We start from the raw sequence: 19,983 nt of genomic DNA on the forward strand, positions 1-19,983 counted from the left end.
ACAAAAAAATAAAAAATAATAAAACCAACTGAATGAACATACTAGAAAAATACAAAAACACACTAATATGAACATTAAAAAAAAAATTAATAATACAATTAGAAAAATTAGAACACAAAAAATAAAAACCCCATAAAAACAATGAAAAACCAACTGAATGAAACAATTTAAAAATTAGAATATGACACATTTTGAGGGAAATGACTTTAACCATACAAAAGGCTCGAGAAATTTAGGTCTCAACTCATGTCAAGAAAACATCTAAGCCCCGGTTTGGTTTTTGAGTTGGGACTAAATAAGCACATGGACCAAAAAAAAGCTACAAAATCACAAAATGACGCTTTTAATGCAAAATTACCAAATTGACCCATATACAAATAAAAAGTCAAAAAAGCATCATTTTCAAGTGGAGGGCAATTTTGTCATTTCAATGCAAAAAAGCCAAACAAAAAAACCAAACGAACAAAAAAGTCTCAGGCTAAAAAAGTTAAAAAAACCAAAAAGCCAAGTTTGTCAAACGACACCTAAATATAGCAAAACATTTGCAGAAATACTTAATTAAATGTAGAACAATGATTTCACAATACATACATAAATAAGGACTGTAGTAGAGTAACAGCAATAGAAACAACAACAAAAACAACTTATATAGCACAGTTTCTACATCACAAGAGACCACAATCATAAGCAGTATGATCATTTTGGTTACGAAAGAAAATAACCATCAAAACAATACTAGCCAATTTCACCAACATTGATGAAGGTCCCACTAGCAAACCAGTGAGATAAGTTCGCATCGACAATCGCACCACCCTCATCCTCCGCTCTTTCACATACTGATCCATTGCTTCTGCAACTTTATGCATCATCATCTGACTTCGGCTTTGGATTTGACGGACTTCACTAAGTTTCTGATACAAACATCTAGCGAGAATAATAGCATCTTCCAAACCTGCCGAACCACCTTGTCTAAGGAATGGACCCATAACATGCATTGCATCCCCAACTACTGTTACTGTTCCTTTTCGAAATTTTCCCAATAGCAAGTCCCATGGAGCACGATATCTCTGGTGCGTGAGAGACAATGATTCTACATCACTGTCTTCGATCATTTGTTGAATTTCAGGTGGGAAACCATAGATTAAGGGTAAGGTTGACTATATAATAAGGTCAGGATTTTGTAAAGCCCTGGCATCTGTTCATGTGCAGGTAAACAACATAAAAACAAAAAATAAAAAAAGATAAAGCATACCGCCAGTAGACTGACTTGTGCACATGTGCACATCCTATGCTATTTATAATCACACAGACACTACAAGAAATAAGGGTTTTGGCGACATTTTTTTAACGGCGTTTTATTAAACGTCATTTTTATTAATATTTAACGACGTTTTAAAAACGTCGCATATTTGTTTAATTAAAACGACACCGTTTTATGATCAAAGGCGTTTAAAAAACGCCTTCAAATGCGGTACGTCACACGCGCTTATTTTGAATCTGATAATAAAGCCTTTGTAAACCCTTAGGTCTTCAGACCTCTCAATCCTCTCTAACCCTTATCCTCACGTCGCCTCTCTCTCAATCCTCTCTAAACATTGAATCTCACATTCAAATCTCACAGATTCACCAATTTCGAAGCTCTACCTCCACCGCCATCTACACCGGCGAGGTAGCAAGATTCATCGATTCACCGATTTCATAGATTCACCGATTCAAATCTCACAGATTCACCGATTTCAGATCGATCTGCATCGCCACCGCGATTTCGATTCAGATCGGTCTGCACTGCCACCCCGATTTCGATTCTCTCTCTAGATCTCTCTCTCAGAGATTCATCTTTGATTTCATCTCAGAGCGATTTTGATTTCTCTTCTCTCTCAATTTCAAAGCTCCACCGCCACCACCATCTATGCAAGCTTCCATGGCTTAGCACCTCATCTTCTTATCTCTTCTACTTTGTATATACATATACATATATGTATATTTATCGATTCTCTCATGTACATACACGTATCTGTATAGACACCGATCGATAATGGAGCAGAGCTTCTTCGATTTGATCTATTTTCTACACTGCCCAGGCCTCGCCGAGACATTCCTTGACGCTTTACTCTCCTCAGTCCCGATTTGGCTCGCTGTCATGATCGGCCTTGTTATCGGTTGGTCCTGGCGCCCTAGGTGGACCGATTTGGCTCGCTGTTATTCCTCAAGGATTTTTAGTTGTTAATGATATGATATGAATGTTTTCAGCTGATTTACCCGCTAGATAAATTCTAATTCTGAGCAGTCTGATGTTCAGAATTTTATTTGTTGGATAATCATAAAGTTGGCTTTCACCTTATTACATGGAGTCTAAATGTTGTCATTTTTGGATTTGTATACTGTTGTTCATCGAAGTTTTGCAGTAGTAGATAATCTTGGTGAAGTTTCTGCAAACGCACAGGTTATAGATTTCCTATCATATGCAGTGTATTGTGCTTTGTATCTTATTTATATAACTGAAATGATCTTTGGTTGGGTTTCAGATTCAAACAGTGTGCTTCGATAGCCTTGGTCTTAAGCTTGCGCCTTGAACATTTTGTTCAGAAACAATCTAAGGTTTTTACTTTTCATCTTCAGATTTTAAATAAGTTCCATAGTGCCACTGTTAATCTTCATCAAATTGATATTGTATGATCGTCCCAGCCTTTTGTGATAGCTAAGTTGACCATATTGTACATCTTACTGCTGCAATTCAACATTGTAGAATTCTTTTCCCCTGTTTACATTATATTGCAATATGTTTAATATTGATTAGTTTGCTAAAAATTTCTATTTTATATAACCTGTGCTCCCCATGAATATGTGATTGAAAGGTATAAAAAATTTATGACTTTTTAACTGATGTGATGTATCCAATTTGCTTAAATTTGGGTGAGTTTTGATCTCAAGTTGTAAAATTTACTCTAATTTGAGTAAAAGCTTTATTTGATACTAGAAGTGGTGTCATTTTATTTTAGAAAAATAAAACTGTAAACTATATGATTGAATTCAAATTCTGAAATCAGAGGGGAACAGATTTGGAAAAAAATAAAAATAAAAAACCTTGAATTTAGGGCATAACTAACCACCTAATTGCTATATACGGACACTTTGGGAAAATCGAAAAATTGAGACAAACACCAAGTTGAGCCTTCTCTTTATAATAGTATAGATAGATAGATAGATCGATAGATAGATGAAACACTCCAATGGACAAAATCCGGTTGAAGTATAAATTTGAGTAAATCTTCAGTGCTGACAGAGTTGTATATTTGGAAGTTACAAAAGGGTCTTGAAAATTTTGAGTAACATTTGAGTCTTCCCTTGATTAGGATAAAAACAATGGGTAAAACTCAAATTGATATTAGTTTGAGTGGAGAGGTTTTTTAAGTGATTTTTATCCAAATTTAAATTTGATATAGGTTTTGTGTTATGAATTGGAGATGCCTTAGGTTTCAAGTATACAAAGTATTAAGCAAGGTTCTTACTCTGTTGTAGGTTCTGAATCCACTTAGCCCCCAGTTTTACTACAGATTTGTTTTTTCAAATTCATGGGTGTTTGTTTCAATGAAGAATTAAACAACACAGATAAGTCAATGTCTAATCCAATCCCAGCTTGCATCCACCATAGCTTTTAAAAGGATAGATGCTGGATCCTTTTTCTTCCATAATTTCTCTTGGCAATAAATTTCCTTGCTTTATGGGCTCACAGAAAGTGTTGGGAGTTCATAGCAATCTTGAAGTGTTGACAGATTCAGAAGACAGATACAAGTAATTAAAGGAAAGGAGTATATTACAGTGCGATTGTAATGAAAGATTATCTTTAACAGGTTCTTACAGGTTCTGGGAGTTGGTTCATGACCTGGAAATCTTTAGGTCCCTTAAATTAATTGAAACCTACATGAACAAAAAAATGTTATCGTGTTTTGAATATGCTTAAATCGGACATAGGATCCTTCTTAGCATAACCTTGAGTCTCATGAGGGAAAGCTTGTTTTTATCACGTTTGTGGACACGTATATGAACAAGTCTGTTACAATCATTTTAATGGTTTAATTTAATGCTGCCTTATGGGTTAGAAATTAGGAATTGCTAGACATTTCTTTGATGCAAGCATGGATTAGGGAGTATTATTTTGATGTTAAATTTAGTAGATATATAGGACAAGTGTGATGATGAACACTCTCCTACAACCTTTCATTGCAAAATTATAGGGAAGCGGTGCAGGGATTTATTTAGGTTGCATATTATTTCATTTATGCCTTTGAAGGTTGTTGAAACTAAGGAGTTTCAGCATTTTAATGGTGCATGAGGGTTGATTTTATGGTTACATTAAGCAAGAGAATGCAAAGTTTTGGGCTACTATGGGTTTTGAACAGGACTGTCAAGGTTACTTTAGTCTTGCAATTTGTGATGCCAAGAGTGATTTGGCTTGGGCTTCAAAATAGGATCTCTAAGAATACAACAAAGGTTAATAAGGTCTGGTCTTATGTTTTGGAGGTGTAAGAAGATCATAAATGTAATAATGAAAAAGACAAGTTGAAGAACATGCGAGGAATCACTCAATCAGGTCTGGTCTTATGTTTTAGCTTTTCATATCTTTAACTGCAGGTTACTGACCAGAACCTAGATGTTTGGGAGACCTCATCTGCATGCGTATCAGATGCGCTCCGTCATTACTATTACCAGTACCTCTCATCCACTGCAGAGGCTGCCGAGGTACTTCCAAAACACAAATGGGGTAGGCAAGTTGTTTTTTGTGTATTCTCAAAGGAATTGCAGATGAATTAGTAACCCTTTATAGATCATCTGACATTAATTTCCTTTGGAACCAACTCAATGAGTGATCAGCTTTTATGAAGTAAATGTTTCAGCGGGCCTCTTTAGTCAAGGCTAGGATGCTTTCATACCCAACCAGTTTCAATGATTCATAATCACTATTCACCAAAGTTTTCTTTTCCTTTCTTTTCTTTCTTTCTTTTTTTTTTTTTAAATTATTTATTTCTTTTTTTTTTTTTTTTTTTTTATAAATAATAATTTGAATCTTGCTTCTTGTTGCTGAACTGCAACATATATGAGACAGCTTACCCATGCTGCAGGAAAAAATTGCGATGCTTCGAGCAAATGAGTCTTTGCTAAAAGAAAATGATAAGCTCAAAAAAGAAAAAGTGTCTTTGCTGAAAAACAAAGATTTGGCTGATGGTCAAGTTATGGTGTTGACAAGATCCTTGGAAGCTCTGCAGAAGGATTTGAAAGACAAGGAAATTCTGGTAGTTCTCTCTGATTAAGAGTATCTTCTGTAGCCTGTCAATAATATATTTGTGGGAATTATAGCTGTTGTTATGATTTTCAGGTTCAAGATCTGAAACAGTCATTGGAACGCCAAAGAAAGGAACTCAATGACTGCAGAGCTGAAATCACTTCACTAAAAATGCACATTGAAGGTTCTCGATCTGGATGGAATTTGGTAGCTGGTGAAATTGAACATGCGCAATCAGAGTCCTTAGAAAGCTACAAGGAAGAAATAAAATTGCTGCAGAAGGAAATAGAAAGCTTAAAGGCTGGAAAATTTATTGTGACAGAATCTGTGGAATCTATTGATCATGAAACAAAGTTTATAGAGACAAAAGATGAAGTTGTTGATTTCCATGAAAATAGTGCTATAGCACCTCCAGTTGACATGACATCTGGAGTTCTAGAAACTGTGGGTGCTCAATTACTTGCAAATCAAACCTCTGATGACACCAATGATAAATCCGATACAGCACCAAGAGAGACATTAGTAAGTTGTTCAAATGATAATAATGGTGCTATTGAGAGTGCTGAGCATGTCTCGAAACACAATGGTGAACCAGTACCAGAAGATAATGGGCTACTTCTAAAATCAGACAGTCCAGGTACTGAACCAGTTCCTGAAAAGATGGTAAGTTACTAGCATTCATGCTTTAGAGCCTGTTAGTATTGCCATAAGGGGACAACTTATTATAATCCATCTCTGAAATATAATTAAACTTTCTCCAGGGATTGGCGGGGGTGTTAGGATCTCCAAGCAAACAAGAACAATTGACAGAGACTTGCTACTCTGTGTGTCTTACCACTTCTATTGGCGGGGGTGTTACGATCTCCAAGCAAACAAGAACAATTGACAGAGTACTTGAGAAATCTGTTAGTTCAAAGTGCAGTGCAGGAGGGTCAGCCAATGAAGCACCATGCTGAGATTGTAAACTCTGTCCGCTTCCTCTGGTTGGTATTTTGTGAAATCATTTTGGTATTATTGAGATTATGGTTAGTTTTGAATTTCATTATTTGACTTTCAACTTTTACATAATGCAGCACATATGAAGCACATCATAATATGATTTTCAATATCTTGTGGGAAATGGTTGTGTGCTCCAATATAAATATGAAAATCAGTGCCACCAATCTGTTGAAAGTTATTGTAAGTGTATTCAATTACCTGGAGTAGTTATCTCCAACCTCTTCTACTATTGTGTGTGACTCTCTGTTATCTTTCTCATGATAGGTACCATATATTGATGCTAAAGTGGCTTCCACTCATGTTGTGCCTGCTCGTCACTCTTGGCTCTGACCAAAACTTGAATGTAAAATATGCAAGCATTGACGCATTTGGAACTGTGGCACAGCATTTTAAAAATGACATGGTATATATTTTTTGGTGTTGATCTGATATTGACATTTTAATAAAGCAGATTCAAGGAATCTGGCTGATCAAATTTTATACTTGCTAGATCGTGGACAAAATACGTGTTCAAATGGATGCTTTTCTTGAAGATGGATCACATGAAGCTACAGTTGCTGTGGTCTGTGCATTGGTGGTGGCTGTCCCACATACAACAGATAGACTTAGAGATTATATCCTCAACCCTTTTTCCTTGGGGAATTACTGTCAGTATATTAGATGACCTTGAAAGAGCAGTTGATGATGGTGTGAATACATACAAGGTAATTCTGTCCAACACATCTACGATACTTATTTTAGGTAGGTCATCTTTTATAAAAAGTATTGCATCAGTTTCTACTGGACCTTAAGAAGCTAATCTGAATGTGGCTTTATGCATCTTTGTGCTAGGCAATGTGCAGGGACAGTTGTATAGTACCTAGAGCTGCAGCTACTGAAATTGAGTTGGCTAGAAAACTGAAGGAGTTTTCTTTTAAGGAAACAGGGTACGTAGTTTCCTCTCTCTCCATAAATAGATAGATATGATGCATGGGTATATTATGAGATATGCCATGTTGAGATATGTTATCAACCATGAAATGATTAATATTGTAAGAACGCCTCAAGATACTCCAACATATATTTCAATTCCCCGATTAAATGATGTAATTGTTGTGTGTGGGGAAACCTTAGAGGTGGAGATGGGGGTTTGTTACTTTGTTTTTTTGTTTATGTATAGGGTCCTGAATTAGTTAAGAGGCAATGACTCTTGTTATCTTCCTCTATTGAGAGAAGTTTTACCTTATGGCACTTTTTGTTGTCAAAATTATCTTTTGATCATTTTTTTGCAGATGTTTACACCACAAAGATGTTTCAGCTACTGCTAGCTGCTTATTCAACAATAAGCATTCAAGATGCTTCTCTCTTCTTGGGAATGAATGAGGATGATGCTACAAACTGTAAGTTTCTAGTCTTTCTTGTGTTACAATAAGCATTCAACAATAAGCATTCAACATTGGCCCAGATTTTTGGTTGGATTCAAATTTGAAAAGCATTTTTATTTTTATTTTTATTTTTTCTTTATATGTATTTAGTGCTTCTTGGTATGTGATAAAATCTTCTTGTTAGTGCTTCTTCAAGTTTTAAGTACTATTTATAAGTATTGGGTACGAATTCTTCAATTTGTGTTTATTTTGGTGAATCTCATTACAGTTTATGTTATGATGCAGGCATGTAGACCAGTGAAGACTACAACTTTAATGCTAAGACATGATTTTTGTATATATGTTAGTTTGTGGTTAATGTTAAGACATGATTTTTGGATATATGTTAGTTTGTGGTTAACGTTTTGGATTTTGGATATGTTAATTTTGTGGGTAATGGTGATTGGATATTAATTGAATGAGAAAGTGAATTAATGCTTCATTACAATTATTTGAATGGGAGTTGTTATTTTATATTAGTGTTATTACAGATATTTTTTTAGTTCAATCAAATAAAGTTAGTACAATTTCCCAAAAAAAAAAAAAGGATATAACGGCGTTTTTACAAACGCCTCTGAAACCTTACATGTTAATGGTCATATTTGTTTAAAAAGATATGACGGCGTTTTTCAAAAAACGTCGCTAAATATCGTCAATGACGTCAGCGTGCGTTTAGGAGACGCCGCCTATATTAATATCACGACGTTTTTAAAACGCCATAAAGCTATAGCGACGGCCGCGTCATCGGCGTTTGGTGTTAAGCGTCACAAAAAGAATTGGTGGCGTTTTTGGCACTTTTAGCGGCGTTTTTTAAACGTCACTAAAAGCTGAATTTTCTGCAGTGAGAGAAAGCAACTAGCAAATTAAATCAAATGTCTTAGAATATACTATTACCTTTAGGAGTGGATTGTTGACCCACCATCCAGTTGACTGACTTATCATCAATTGGAACTCTTCCTACCATAATGTTTTTCCTCCTCATTCGGACAAATTCATGGGCAAATGCATGACCACTTGGATACTTCGTCAAACCTCTCACAGCAGATAGGGGAAATGCTTTTGGGGGTTTTAACTCGAGGAAGTCAGCTACTACCGAATTTGCTCCATCACATCCAATCAAAACCTGCAAGATTAGTAACTTTCCTCTCAAATTGTTTTTAGTTCACTACTGTCAATATTAGTGTTTCATCTTCTTAAAACTAAAATTAGCTGGTAAGTCAAATTCACATGTTGATTTGTTAGGTGCACCTGATGAATTAATGGACCAGGCAATTTATCTATAAAAGAAAAGAGTGTGCATGAGAAATAAAGTGATTTAAACAAATTTTTTTTTTTTTTTTATATCCAAGTGTCCAAGCCAGTTTATGCACACCTCGACTAAGGGGTTATTTGGGATATTCTAAATACATGCACTTTTTGACTTTTTATGAAATATGAATTGGGTTTAAAGTGATGTGGTAGAGAGATGATGTGATTTAAATAAGATGATGTGAGTTAAATATGATAATGACTTTTTGACTTTTTTTTGAAGATGCCAAACTTAGCCTAAATCCCGAGGCCTTGAAGTTAAAAACCGGGCAAACCTCCAATGGCCTCAAGGTTTGGATGTTTGGCCTTCGTGGGTTTTGAACTTGTGACCTGTTGGGTGGTAAGCCCTTTGGTTGCTTTCTTCATCCACTAAGCCAAACCCCTTGAGATTAAGTGATTTAAACATTTGCTTACACAATTTATATTTTTCCTCTTTATGTTGTGTTTGGCTAAGGGATTTGGAAAGAAATTTGGAAACGGAAAGGGAAAAGGTGTTGAAACTAGGTGAAATGTAAATATATTTTTATTCATATTTCACCTTCCTCTTCCCTTTCTCTTTCCAAATCTCCCAACCAAACACAGCATAAAAGTTCATCTCTTGTGTTTGAGATATGCTTATCTTGCTCTTTTAAAAAGGTTCTCAAGCTTTGAGCCTAAATTTATTCAAATGGTTGGGTTGAATAATGAATAGAGATTGATTCAATCGATTTATCACAAACTAAATGAAGCCTTCAAGCTTGTATGTGTATTTCGGTGTATGAATACAAATACCTGATTGTTTTGACGATCTCAGTCTATTACTCAAATGCCCCTATTGACTAAGGCACAAGATTACAATCTGTATGGATGACATTGTTAAAATTATGTAATAATAGCTCTTTTTTGTCGATCCGGCTACAAGTAGCAACCTAAACAAGCTAGAAAAACACATGTTTTCTAGAGAGTTCTTCATACCCCAATATGCAATTTCTTGCTATCATATATATATATATATATATATATTACAACATTATTTGTTTGACTTCACGAGGAAGAGACATCTCCCATGTCGCATGAAGTTAGAAATTGATGTTACTAAGTATTGTAAAGGAAATTATTCCAACCAACACACAGGAAACTAATTTCAATAATTTTTAAAGGTCCTTCCTCAATAAAAGCTTTGGAGGACATGGATAAAATAAAAGGGCTAGCTATGGGTGTTTGCAGTACAACACAATTTTCAATAACTTAATAGATGGATCATAATGCTGATCACGTGCATGTGCATGCATAATAAATTGGTTACAGAGTAAGTTATTGTACACAATTGCCATATAAAAGCAACGGAGTGAAGATCGATGATGAACATTAATTAATTACCTTGGCAACAATACACCTGCCATCAAGCAGTTGGAGAATTGGATTGAAAGTTAAAGGATCCAGCTTAACACCTACTATGTGGCACCCAAAATGTATTGTATGTGGTGGCAAAGCATCTGCTAGTGTATTGATAAGGTCACTCCGCTTCAAGCATCGAGCTTCACCATGCCTATCATAACAAAAGCTGGCTAAAATTTTTCTGTTTTGGCATTTATTAAAGTATATTTAATTGGATTTATTCCATCCCTTTTGTGTAATTAAGTCCCAAATATCCTCATTAACTTTGGGCTTATTAATTTATAAATTAGAACCCCCAATTGAAAAACACCCTGATTCAGAAAAATAAAATAAATAAATAAAGAAAAGGAGAATTAAACATTTGAGCTTACCCAAATGATGTTTCTTTGGTTGAACCCTTATCAAGCCATACCTCTCGAGCCCTATACTTATGCAATGGCCATATAGTTAGAAGTAGTATATATGCCTGGAAACATGCATTAACCATAAACTACTTTGCAATAATTTGAAATTTGCTTCACAATTATCTGTGTTTCGATTTTTTAAAGGTTCCACAATCCCCGCAAGGGTGTATGTTGCATGCAGAAACTCATCGGAGAGTAGAGGAAATTTGTGATACATAAACGCTAGAACACTGTTCTGTCTTCTAATTCCGTGCACCTAGCATTTCTGTTTGTGATATAAATAACTCACCAAGGCATCCCGTTTAAATGTCCACACACCCATTCGTCAGAGACACAACTCTTTTTGAGAGTTGTTATGTGTGATAGAATAGGATGCAACTCTTTTCCAAGTGTTTTATCCAATAGAATTCAAATTGAAATGAACCTGTAACTACCAAACAAGTTCCCACATGAGAGGTTTGTCACCACTCCAAGAGGATCAATTGGACACAGGAGGGTGCACCGTGTTATGGTGTGATCACCTCCTATTCCATAATTATTTAGTTGTAATGTAAGAATTACAAAAGAGATTGAAAATTGCAAGCTTATGTTCTTATTCAAAATTGAACTACCACAAAACCAATTTGAGCTTTTGAGTTACTTGCATCGGCCTAGCTAGGCGATCAAATGGTAATTAATATTTTGGCTCTAGGCATAAATTTTTTTATTAAATTCTACCAGTAGTTCAAGGACCTATGTAATCATTCATGTAAAATACACACTCGAGAAAAAACAAAAATAAATTACAAAGAATATGTTTGCATAATAATTTTTCAGAAGAGATATGTCCACTGAAAATTGAGCAAAAATTTAATTGTTGGTCCATATTCAAATCTTGTATGGTGGGGACCACTTCTAAAATGAATCCAACACACATTAATGCTTTTGTGCATTTATTCTATGCATGCATTATTGCTCTAATTTTCTGCATTTATTCTATGCATGTAGCGTTGCTCAAAATTTTCTCACTTGCATTTTGCTACTCATAGCCTTATATAATTTTTAACTAAGGTGAGAGAAAACCAAGGTACTACTATTCTTTGTTTTTCTTTTTGTTTTTTGTTTTATGTTTTCATCATTTTGGTGCTCCCCAATACAAAACTTGGATCTCCATACCCAATGTGTTGCTTTAAGCTTCATACCTAAGAGCATCATTTTGGTGCTCCCCAATACAAAACTTGGATCTCCATACCCAATGTGTTGCTTTAAGCTTCATACCTAAGAGCATTTCCAAAGGTGTAGAAAATTTTTTTTTTAGGAGTTATTTTATCACAGTAAAAGTGCACATAAACAGACTTGTTATGAGTTGCTCCATTCGTTAATATTTATTATGCTAAAATAGCAAAGGTGCTCAAGCAGTATAGTATTGTCATTGTATTTGTAACTCGTTTTTCACTACCTATCAACCACCATTCACTAACTACTAATTTAAGTCAAAGTTACAAAATAAATAAAAATTGCATAAAACAAAACAAAAAAAATAATCATGGAAAATCAGAAAAAGTTCCCATCAAAATTGGAGGTTGTTGACTGTGATATTATTTTAACATAAATCTCGCTTTTACTTCATTGATAAGATAATAAGCTTTTGCATAAGGCTCCATGTTGGAGTTATCCAAGTCATAATAAATAATAATCATATAATTTTATTTTTCGGTCCTCTATTTTGTTCATGTCCTCCATCACTCTTTTCTTTCTTTTAGAGCATTTATAAAAAATTGAAATGGGAATAGCATTTCTCTAATGAATAACACTTCTGGGATCCTTATATGCGGAATATAAAAACACAAAGTAAATCATTGACTTATCAATCAGTATGTGGTAGGGCGAAAAAAAGATGTAAATTTGTATATCTATTCTATGGGTGATTCATTTTCGTAAGGAAGTTATTATCAAAAATTTAATAAGTGATAACCAAATACCACATAAAGGTATAATAAAAACCATTTTCGGTTGTAACCAAATTATAACAAATACAACACAATAATTCATAAATAAAAACTACAAACATCATTACTGGGGTATGTATATATATTATTAGGATGGGTTTCTCTCCGGTCCAAAAGGATATTGTAAGGACTCACAGAGCTATCATGGTCCGTTACAATAATCTGAACTATTCATTTTGTTATATAAAAAAAAAATTAGATAATCCGTTTATTTTATCACAAAAATAGATAATTTATTTTTAAAACACATTCACCGTTAATTTTTTTAGAGACCAATTCGATAAAATTAATTGCCTACGAATATCATATGAACCTAATCTACATACACGCAAAATCTAAATCTAATAAGATGATGGGTTCGAATCATTAAAATCAAAATCAAGCCCGTAGATAGCAGCCTCCGGTCGAGATTTGGACAGGGAGGAAGCCCAATCCTTATAACTATGAATTTCAAACACACATGGAAAATTCAAACATATAGTGTGTGAATATATATATATATATATATATATATATATATATATATACCGCTGAAGAGGAAGAGAAGATTGTCTGAGAAGAGAAGCGAGGCCAAGCTGATGAAGAGCAAGCCAACCATTATCCAAGATCGCAATAGCTGCACCAGTTGCCCTCAAAGTCTCTGATTTTTCCAAAACCACACTTCTCACACCCTTCCTGCACTTTTCAATAGCATTTTTGTGTTCATTTTTTGTTTTTTTATTAATCAATTTCCTCATTAAATATCACAATACATCTCCATTTACCATTTAAAAAAAAAAAAAAAAAAAGAGCAACCTGTGTAGAGCAAGGGCAGTGGCAAGACCGCAAATCCCACCGCCGACTATCACAATCTCATGCTCTTCTTCTTCGTCCTTCACTTCTCTCCTATCCATCTCTCTCTCTCTCTCTCTCTCTCTCTGAGAATGGAGTTGAAATATGGACAGAATACAGATGATCCAAATCCCTCTGTTTCCTGAGTTGAAATTGTTCATCCATTTAATCCTCGCATTATTTTATTAAATAATCATTTGGTCGGTTAACATTTTTTCTTTAAAAAAAATAACACATGCTGGAGTTGTCTTCATTCAGGTTACACTTTCCCCCAGATTCATCCATTTAAGCACATCACGACACAGGTCGATTTTGGGATGTAAATTAAAAATTGGTGTTTTAATTTTTTTTAAAACTAATGTGTAAATTTTTTAAAAAATGATGTAATTTAAAAAAAAGATAATAAATTGGTTTTTAATTTAATTGTCAAAAGAGGTTATAATACAAAAAAGTAATGTTACAGACTAAGGGCTAGTTTGGCATGTACTAAATAAGTCAAAAAGTCAAAAAGTCACTATCTTATTTAAGTCACATCATCTTATTTAAATCACATCACCTCTCTAACACATCACATCAAACCCAACACAACTCAACCCAAACCCACCAATAAGTCAAAAAGTGCACTTTTTTAGGACATCCCAAACCAACCCTAAGTTTTATTAAATTTTTTATCAAATATCTTACATACTCATATAAGACTTATATATTATATTGTATGGATCTTATACATGTGAGATATTTAATAAAAAATTTGGTAAATTTTTTGTAATTTTTAACATTTCTGTAATATGAAATCGTCACATTCTTGCTAGTCCGAAATCAAATTAAATGATGTTGTTAGGCCATGGTGGGCTCAATTTTGGATCTATTTCGATAATTCAAACAGTTCAATATGTAGAGTTTGTTAAGTACATTATTCCTAAAAAAAATCGCGTTGTTAGATATCGATAGCCATTTGAACAAATTGCATTTGTTTCAAGAGTAATTATGGTTTTAAAAATAAATCGCAAACGCATATGTAAGTTGATCAAATGGTTATTGATATCTGGCGAGTTTTTTTAAAAATAATACACTCAACGAACTCTACAAATTTTACTAGATTATTAAGATAGGTCTGGAGTTGGGCCTACTGCGACCCAACATCACTCTTCAGTCCAAAGTAGCTAGACCCATACGAGATTATACATCACAAATGAATTTTTTTTTTAAAAAATTTTAAACGTAATTAAAAATGTATTTAGATTGATAAAATTAAAATTACAAAAATTAAATTATAAATTTGCTAAATTAAAATCAGTATCGGATTAGGATTTTTGGAAATCTCAAATTAGACATAAAAAATGAGATTTTATGTAATTAAATATTTGAAAAATTAAAATTTTAGACAATAAAACAATGATTTTTTTTTTTTTTTTACGAGTCTAATAATTGAGCTCCCTCTCATTAAAGGGAAATGTTATGGTATACATCCCAAATAGCGTATATTATATGCATTTTATTATAAAAATGTGTAATTTTATTATTAAATTTTGAAACATTAATTACAAAAATACGTAATCTTGTCATAAATTGACAAATTTTTGAATATTTTTGTTATGCTAATTTATAGCGAGTTTACACATTTCGTGATTGATATTACAAAATTTTATTTTATAATAAAATTACATATTTTTATAATAGGGTACATAGGATAGACATCATGGCATTTTGATGCATGGTTAAAAACGTATACTTATTTTATTCTATGTAATCACTAATACATTTTTATTAAATCAATTCTCTCATTTTATTTTTATCTATGAATTAAATCATTTAATTTTACTTTTTAAACAATAATTTGAAATTGAGATGAAGATTGAGGCTAATTGATAATTTAAGAAAAAAATGAAGAAAAATAAGTCAAATTGAACCCAAACTCTATTCAGCAGCAACCAACGTGTCATGGCCAATTGAAAAGAAGTGATTCACGTGCGAAGCAAAACAATTGGATTCTATTTGTTGGATGATATGGTTTCGAAGAGGCATGTGCGTTTCGTTTTAATTTCTTGGATTTAATTTTTTAGCAATTAATTTTTTTATTTTTAATAAATATTTTTAAAATTGTAAGAATTTTCTTTTTATATTTTTAGATGTAAATTTTTTATTTTTATTTTTTATCAAAATAGAAATATCCAGTAGAGTAGCTAAAGAGGAATCTATCTAAAAGATATACTTACCAAGTAAAGGAAAAATGAAAACAAACAATACACATGAGTAAATCTATGAAGAATATCTAGTTGCACAACATGTGCTTGTGCTTGTGCTCATACTGTGTTTCATTTTAATTTCTTGGATTTAATTTTTTAGAAATTAATTTTTTTAATTTTAATAAATATTTTTAAAATTGTAAGAATTTTCTTTTTATATTTTTAGATGTAAATTTTTATTTTTATTTTTTATCAAAATAAAAGTATCCAGTAGAGTAGCTAAAGAGGAATCTATCTAAAAGATAAACTTATACCAAGTAAAGGAAAAATGAAAACAAACAACACACGAGTAAATCTTTGAAGAATATCTAGTTGCACAACATGTGCTTGTGCTTGTGCTCGTCCTGCAAGCAGAGGATAGATCATGATGGACTCAAAATACAAACAAAAACAAAAAATCACAAACACAACCTCAAACTAGATCAATGGTAACCCACCCAAAAACTAGATCAATGGTAGATTTGGAGTAGATCAGGGACGGAACTAGGAGAAGACTATGAGGGCCATAGCCCCCTATTTCTGAAAATTATTGTTTGCCATTGAATTTTGAAAATATATATATCATTTTATACATAAAATGGCTCCTAGTATAAAAAAAATATATATGTCATTCTTCTTTCATTTTGAATTCTTTTTCTATTTTACACCAAAAAAAACTTCTTCATTTTATTAGAAATTTCTTCTATGGTATTTAAATTTTTTTTATGTATATGTAATTTATTTATATAATATTATATGTACATGTATGTTTTGTGTATATGGTGACAAAAATTATTTTCTTTTGGCCCTTCCGATAATGAAATCCTGGTTCCGTCTCTGGAGTAGATCCATACCAGCGGGATGGAGGAAAGTGGCGGATTCGATGGATTTGGATGAGAAGGATCGTAGAGCACAATTTGACAGATCTGGTGAGGTCCTGGTTGAGGAAGTCAGAAAGAAGAAGAAAAAGAGATGAAGAGTAAAGATTCCACCAAGAGGGGAAAGCACCTCACATGGAGGGAAAAGATGAGAAGACTAGGCTCCCGAAGTTTATTGATCCAAACAGGACAAAGAAAATGAAAGAAAAAGAGGAATAGAAGGGAGGAGAGAGGTGGCTGGAAGTCAAAGCCCTCCTCTCCCACCTCGAGCGGCACGTTCAAGAGAAACCCTAAGAGAGGTAGATGTATTTAAATAGTAAAATATTTGTGAAAAAATATATTAAAAAATTAATAGATACACAAAAATACAAAAAATATACTGAATTTTTGTTATTTATTTTATATTTTTGGTATTTAGTGATTTTTTTTAAAAAAAATTATAAATATTATATTTTTTTAATGCATTTATGTTAGGTATGTCTAAAAATTAAAAAAAAAATCAGTAAAAATAAAAAATATATAAATGTAAAACAAAAACCAAACATAGTGAATTGGATTCTATTTGTTGGATGTTATGGTTTCAAAGGTTATTGGATGAATGGTGGCATGATGTTAATCTGATGGGAATATCATGGTGTATGTGTTGGTATTTTTTAATTAATTATTATTATTATCATTTTGTTTCTTAATTACTCAGTACAATACCTCACAGATTTACTTTATTCGTTAATTACAATATTATAAAATATCACGGGTTTATATTCTGGGATTATTGTGAAAATTCTTGAAAATATGTATACCATATGCATCTTATAATTAAAAAAATAATAATATAATTTAAATTTTTTGAGTCATAAATAAAAAAAAAATATTATAACTAAATATAACACGAGTCATAATTGAAAAATTCATGAATTGTAACTAAAATAATATCTAAATTAAAAAAAATTAATCATAACTAAAGAAAAAATGACATAATTAAAAATATATATAATAAACCTTTTTAAAAATATATATATATATATTAGAATTTTCCTAATCTAATTGGTTGAATGATGAAAGGCAAGAAGTTCATTGGAAGAATGATCTCATCCTTGAGAAGAATTACTACCTACCTTGAACCATTAAATAGATAGATAAGAGCTGAACGAGGGAACATTCCGAGAAAACTTTACATATTGTTTTAATTTATTTCTATGGTGTTTTAAATTTTTTTTTTTATTAAAATTGGTGTAAAACTTCAATCGTTTTTTTTTATATAAATATTTATAATTTATTTATGATTTTTAATATTAAATTATTTTGATTGATTAGTTTATTTATTTTAAAAAATAATTATTCCATATAATTCTTTGATTTACTGTTAACTTCGACACGGTATATGCTTATAATACTCTGCGAATTAAATTATTAGAATTTCATGGAAAAGTTTTTGTTTTGTATAATCTCTTATTTTATTATAAACTCCGGACACGGTAGAAACTTAATATTGTCTACGAATCAAATAACTAGATTTTTATGGTATAATCATTCGGCCGAAATTTCTTAAAATTTATTTTTACTTAAAATAATCGTTTTTATCTTCCGATTAAGAATACCTTTTGTGTTTGTCAAATAACTAAATTGTTATGGTGTAATCATTCAATCAAAATAATCAATCTCTTAAAATTTATTTTTACATAAAATAATTATTTTTATCTTCCGATTGAGAATACCCTTTGTATTTGTCTCAATTGAGTTATACAAATTGAATATAAAATATTTTTAAAAAAAATATTATAGTGGAGGATTGTTGATGCCTTAGTACCTTTTTATTTTTTGTCATCTTAATTTATTGTTTAGTTAACTTTTCTCAATTATCTAATCATTTCCAAAAATTCAAAGTCATTTTTTTCTTTGTTTTATTTGAATGCTAGATAATTTCTTTGAACAAATTAATCCCTAATAATTTGATCTCGAACTCACTGAGTTATACCATCTCATGACATTCTACACTTGAAATTGCATTAAGAAAGTTGCAGCACATTTCCCCTCAATAAAATTATAGGACGAAGCTCAAATTTTCCCTACAAAAAAAAAATAATAATAAAAAATGGGTGTATCACAAAAGAAAAATGCTTCAGAGCTAAAAATTTTCGAAGCTCGAGTAGCCCGAATTAAAAAACGACGTTGTTTTGGATTGTTTTTTTATTTTTTTCCTCTTTTATCTCTGAAACAGAGGGATGGAGGAAAAGAGAGAGAAAGAGTGAGGAAGAGAGAAGTGAAAGGGGGAACACAGAGAGAGAGAGAGAGAGAGAGCTCCACTCATCACCAGTGCTGCCATCCTCTGTGTGTATACACAGATCTGTATAGATTTGTTTGTGTATCTCTTTCTCTCTGTGTGTGTACAGATTTGTATGTATACACAAATCTGTATAGATTTGTATATCTCTCTCTTTCTGTTTTGTGTATCTCTTTCTCTCTCTGTCTCTCTCTTTGTTCCCCGATCTGTGGATTTTGATTTTGGGTGATGTGGTGGTGGAGCAGAAAATATAGAAGAAGAAGAAGAAGAGGAGAAACAGAGGGGGTGATAGAGCAGATCTGTCTGTGTATACACAAATCTTGTTTATTTTTATTTTTTTGAATTTTTCCTCTCCTTTCTCTTTTTTTGATTATGAGTTATGGAAGAAGAAAAGAAAAAAAAAACAGACAAAGAACAGATACCAGAAGTCAGAGGAAGAAAAAAGCAAAAAAAAGAAAAGAAAAAGAAAGTGTTGTTTTGGCATCTCGAGCCATTCGAGCCCTGAACGATTTGAGCTACCTAGCAGGATTGATCCCAAAATAAGTTCAGCATTGCTCAAAAACATCAGGCACTTGAATTTGCAATTTTTTTTGTTTTCATTTTGGAGACTTTTGATACACCCCGTCTTTAATCAAAGAGAGAAAATGCTGGATTTTTTTTTTTTTTTCCCACTTTAACGTTGCCATTTTTTCCTTTCTTCTTTGATTACAATTTTCTTGATAGATTTAGTTAGATTCTTTGAACTTCATATAGGAAATGAAGTGCATTCCAATTGATTATTACAATTGCACACCAAAAACAAAAGACCATTTGTCATGAAATTTTACGGAAATCTTCACTTAGCGAAACAAGCTTTGTTGAATCAAAATTTTAGCTCAAACTTGTTTATATATAGAACAAGCCTTATATGAACTGAGCATATTCATGAAGAACTTGGTCCATTTGGAGTCTTAATTCCAACCCAGAAACTCAAAAAACAGAGAATTATGGAAGAAGCTTAACAACCAC

At 32.4% G+C, this 19,983-nt stretch overlaps 1 protein-coding gene and 2 pseudogenes across 3 annotated transcripts; 1 reads left to right on the forward strand and 2 right to left on the reverse strand.

Moving 5' to 3' along the window:
- Nucleotides 1-531: 531 nt before the first annotated feature.
- Nucleotides 532-1,277, reverse strand: LOC145806931 (monooxygenase 1 pseudogene; annotated as a pseudogene). Its single transcript, XR_014350272.1, has 2 exons — nt 1,253-1,277; nt 532-1,195 (listed from the first exon to the last, which is right to left on the reverse strand). The product of XR_014350272.1 is annotated as a monooxygenase 1 pseudogene (transcript).
- A 189-nt stretch (nt 1,278-1,466) lies between these two features.
- On the forward strand, nt 1,467-8,125 carry LOC114263543 (uncharacterized; annotated as a pseudogene). Its single transcript, XR_014350273.1, has 13 exons — nt 1,467-1,471; nt 2,121-2,159; nt 2,526-2,598; nt 4,633-4,740; nt 5,121-5,291; nt 5,375-5,944; nt 6,092-6,264; nt 6,355-6,460; nt 6,545-6,683; nt 6,771-6,984; nt 7,112-7,206; nt 7,552-7,659; nt 7,930-8,125. The product of XR_014350273.1 is annotated as an uncharacterized LOC114263543 (transcript).
- A 2,059-nt stretch (nt 8,126-10,184) lies between these two features.
- On the reverse strand, nt 10,185-13,776 carry LOC114262165 (monooxygenase 1-like). Its single transcript, XM_082905627.1, has 4 exons — nt 13,556-13,776; nt 13,289-13,435; nt 10,740-10,790; nt 10,185-10,519 (listed from the first exon to the last, which is right to left on the reverse strand). Exons 1-4 carry the CDS (start codon nt 13,750-13,752, stop codon nt 10,339-10,341), a joined length of 576 nt encoding a protein of 191 aa, XP_082761753.1. The 5' UTR covers nt 13,753-13,776; the 3' UTR covers nt 10,185-10,338.
- Nucleotides 13,777-19,983: the final 6,207 nt, after the last annotated feature.

Source organism: Camellia sinensis, chromosome 14 (assembly GCF_055761805.1).
Source record: "Camellia sinensis isolate YWXY chromosome 14, ASM5576180v1, whole genome shotgun sequence".
NCBI lineage: Eukaryota > Viridiplantae > Streptophyta > Magnoliopsida > Ericales > Theaceae > Camellia > Camellia sinensis.

Excerpts from the sequence above, each read along its gene's own strand:
- LOC114262165 (XM_082905627.1), bottom strand. The coding sequence starts at position 13,752 with ATGAACAATTTCAACTCAGGAAACAGAGGGATTTGGATCATCTGTATT. Across the intron at positions 10,791-13,288 it reads TCTTCTCTTCCTCTTCAGCG|GGCTCGAGAGGTATGGCTTG; the intron begins GTATATATATAT and ends GCATAAGTATAG. Across the intron at positions 10,520-10,739 it reads ACCAAAGAAACATCATTTGG|GCATGGTGAAGCTCGATGCT; the intron begins GTAAGCTCAAAT and ends TTGTTATGATAG.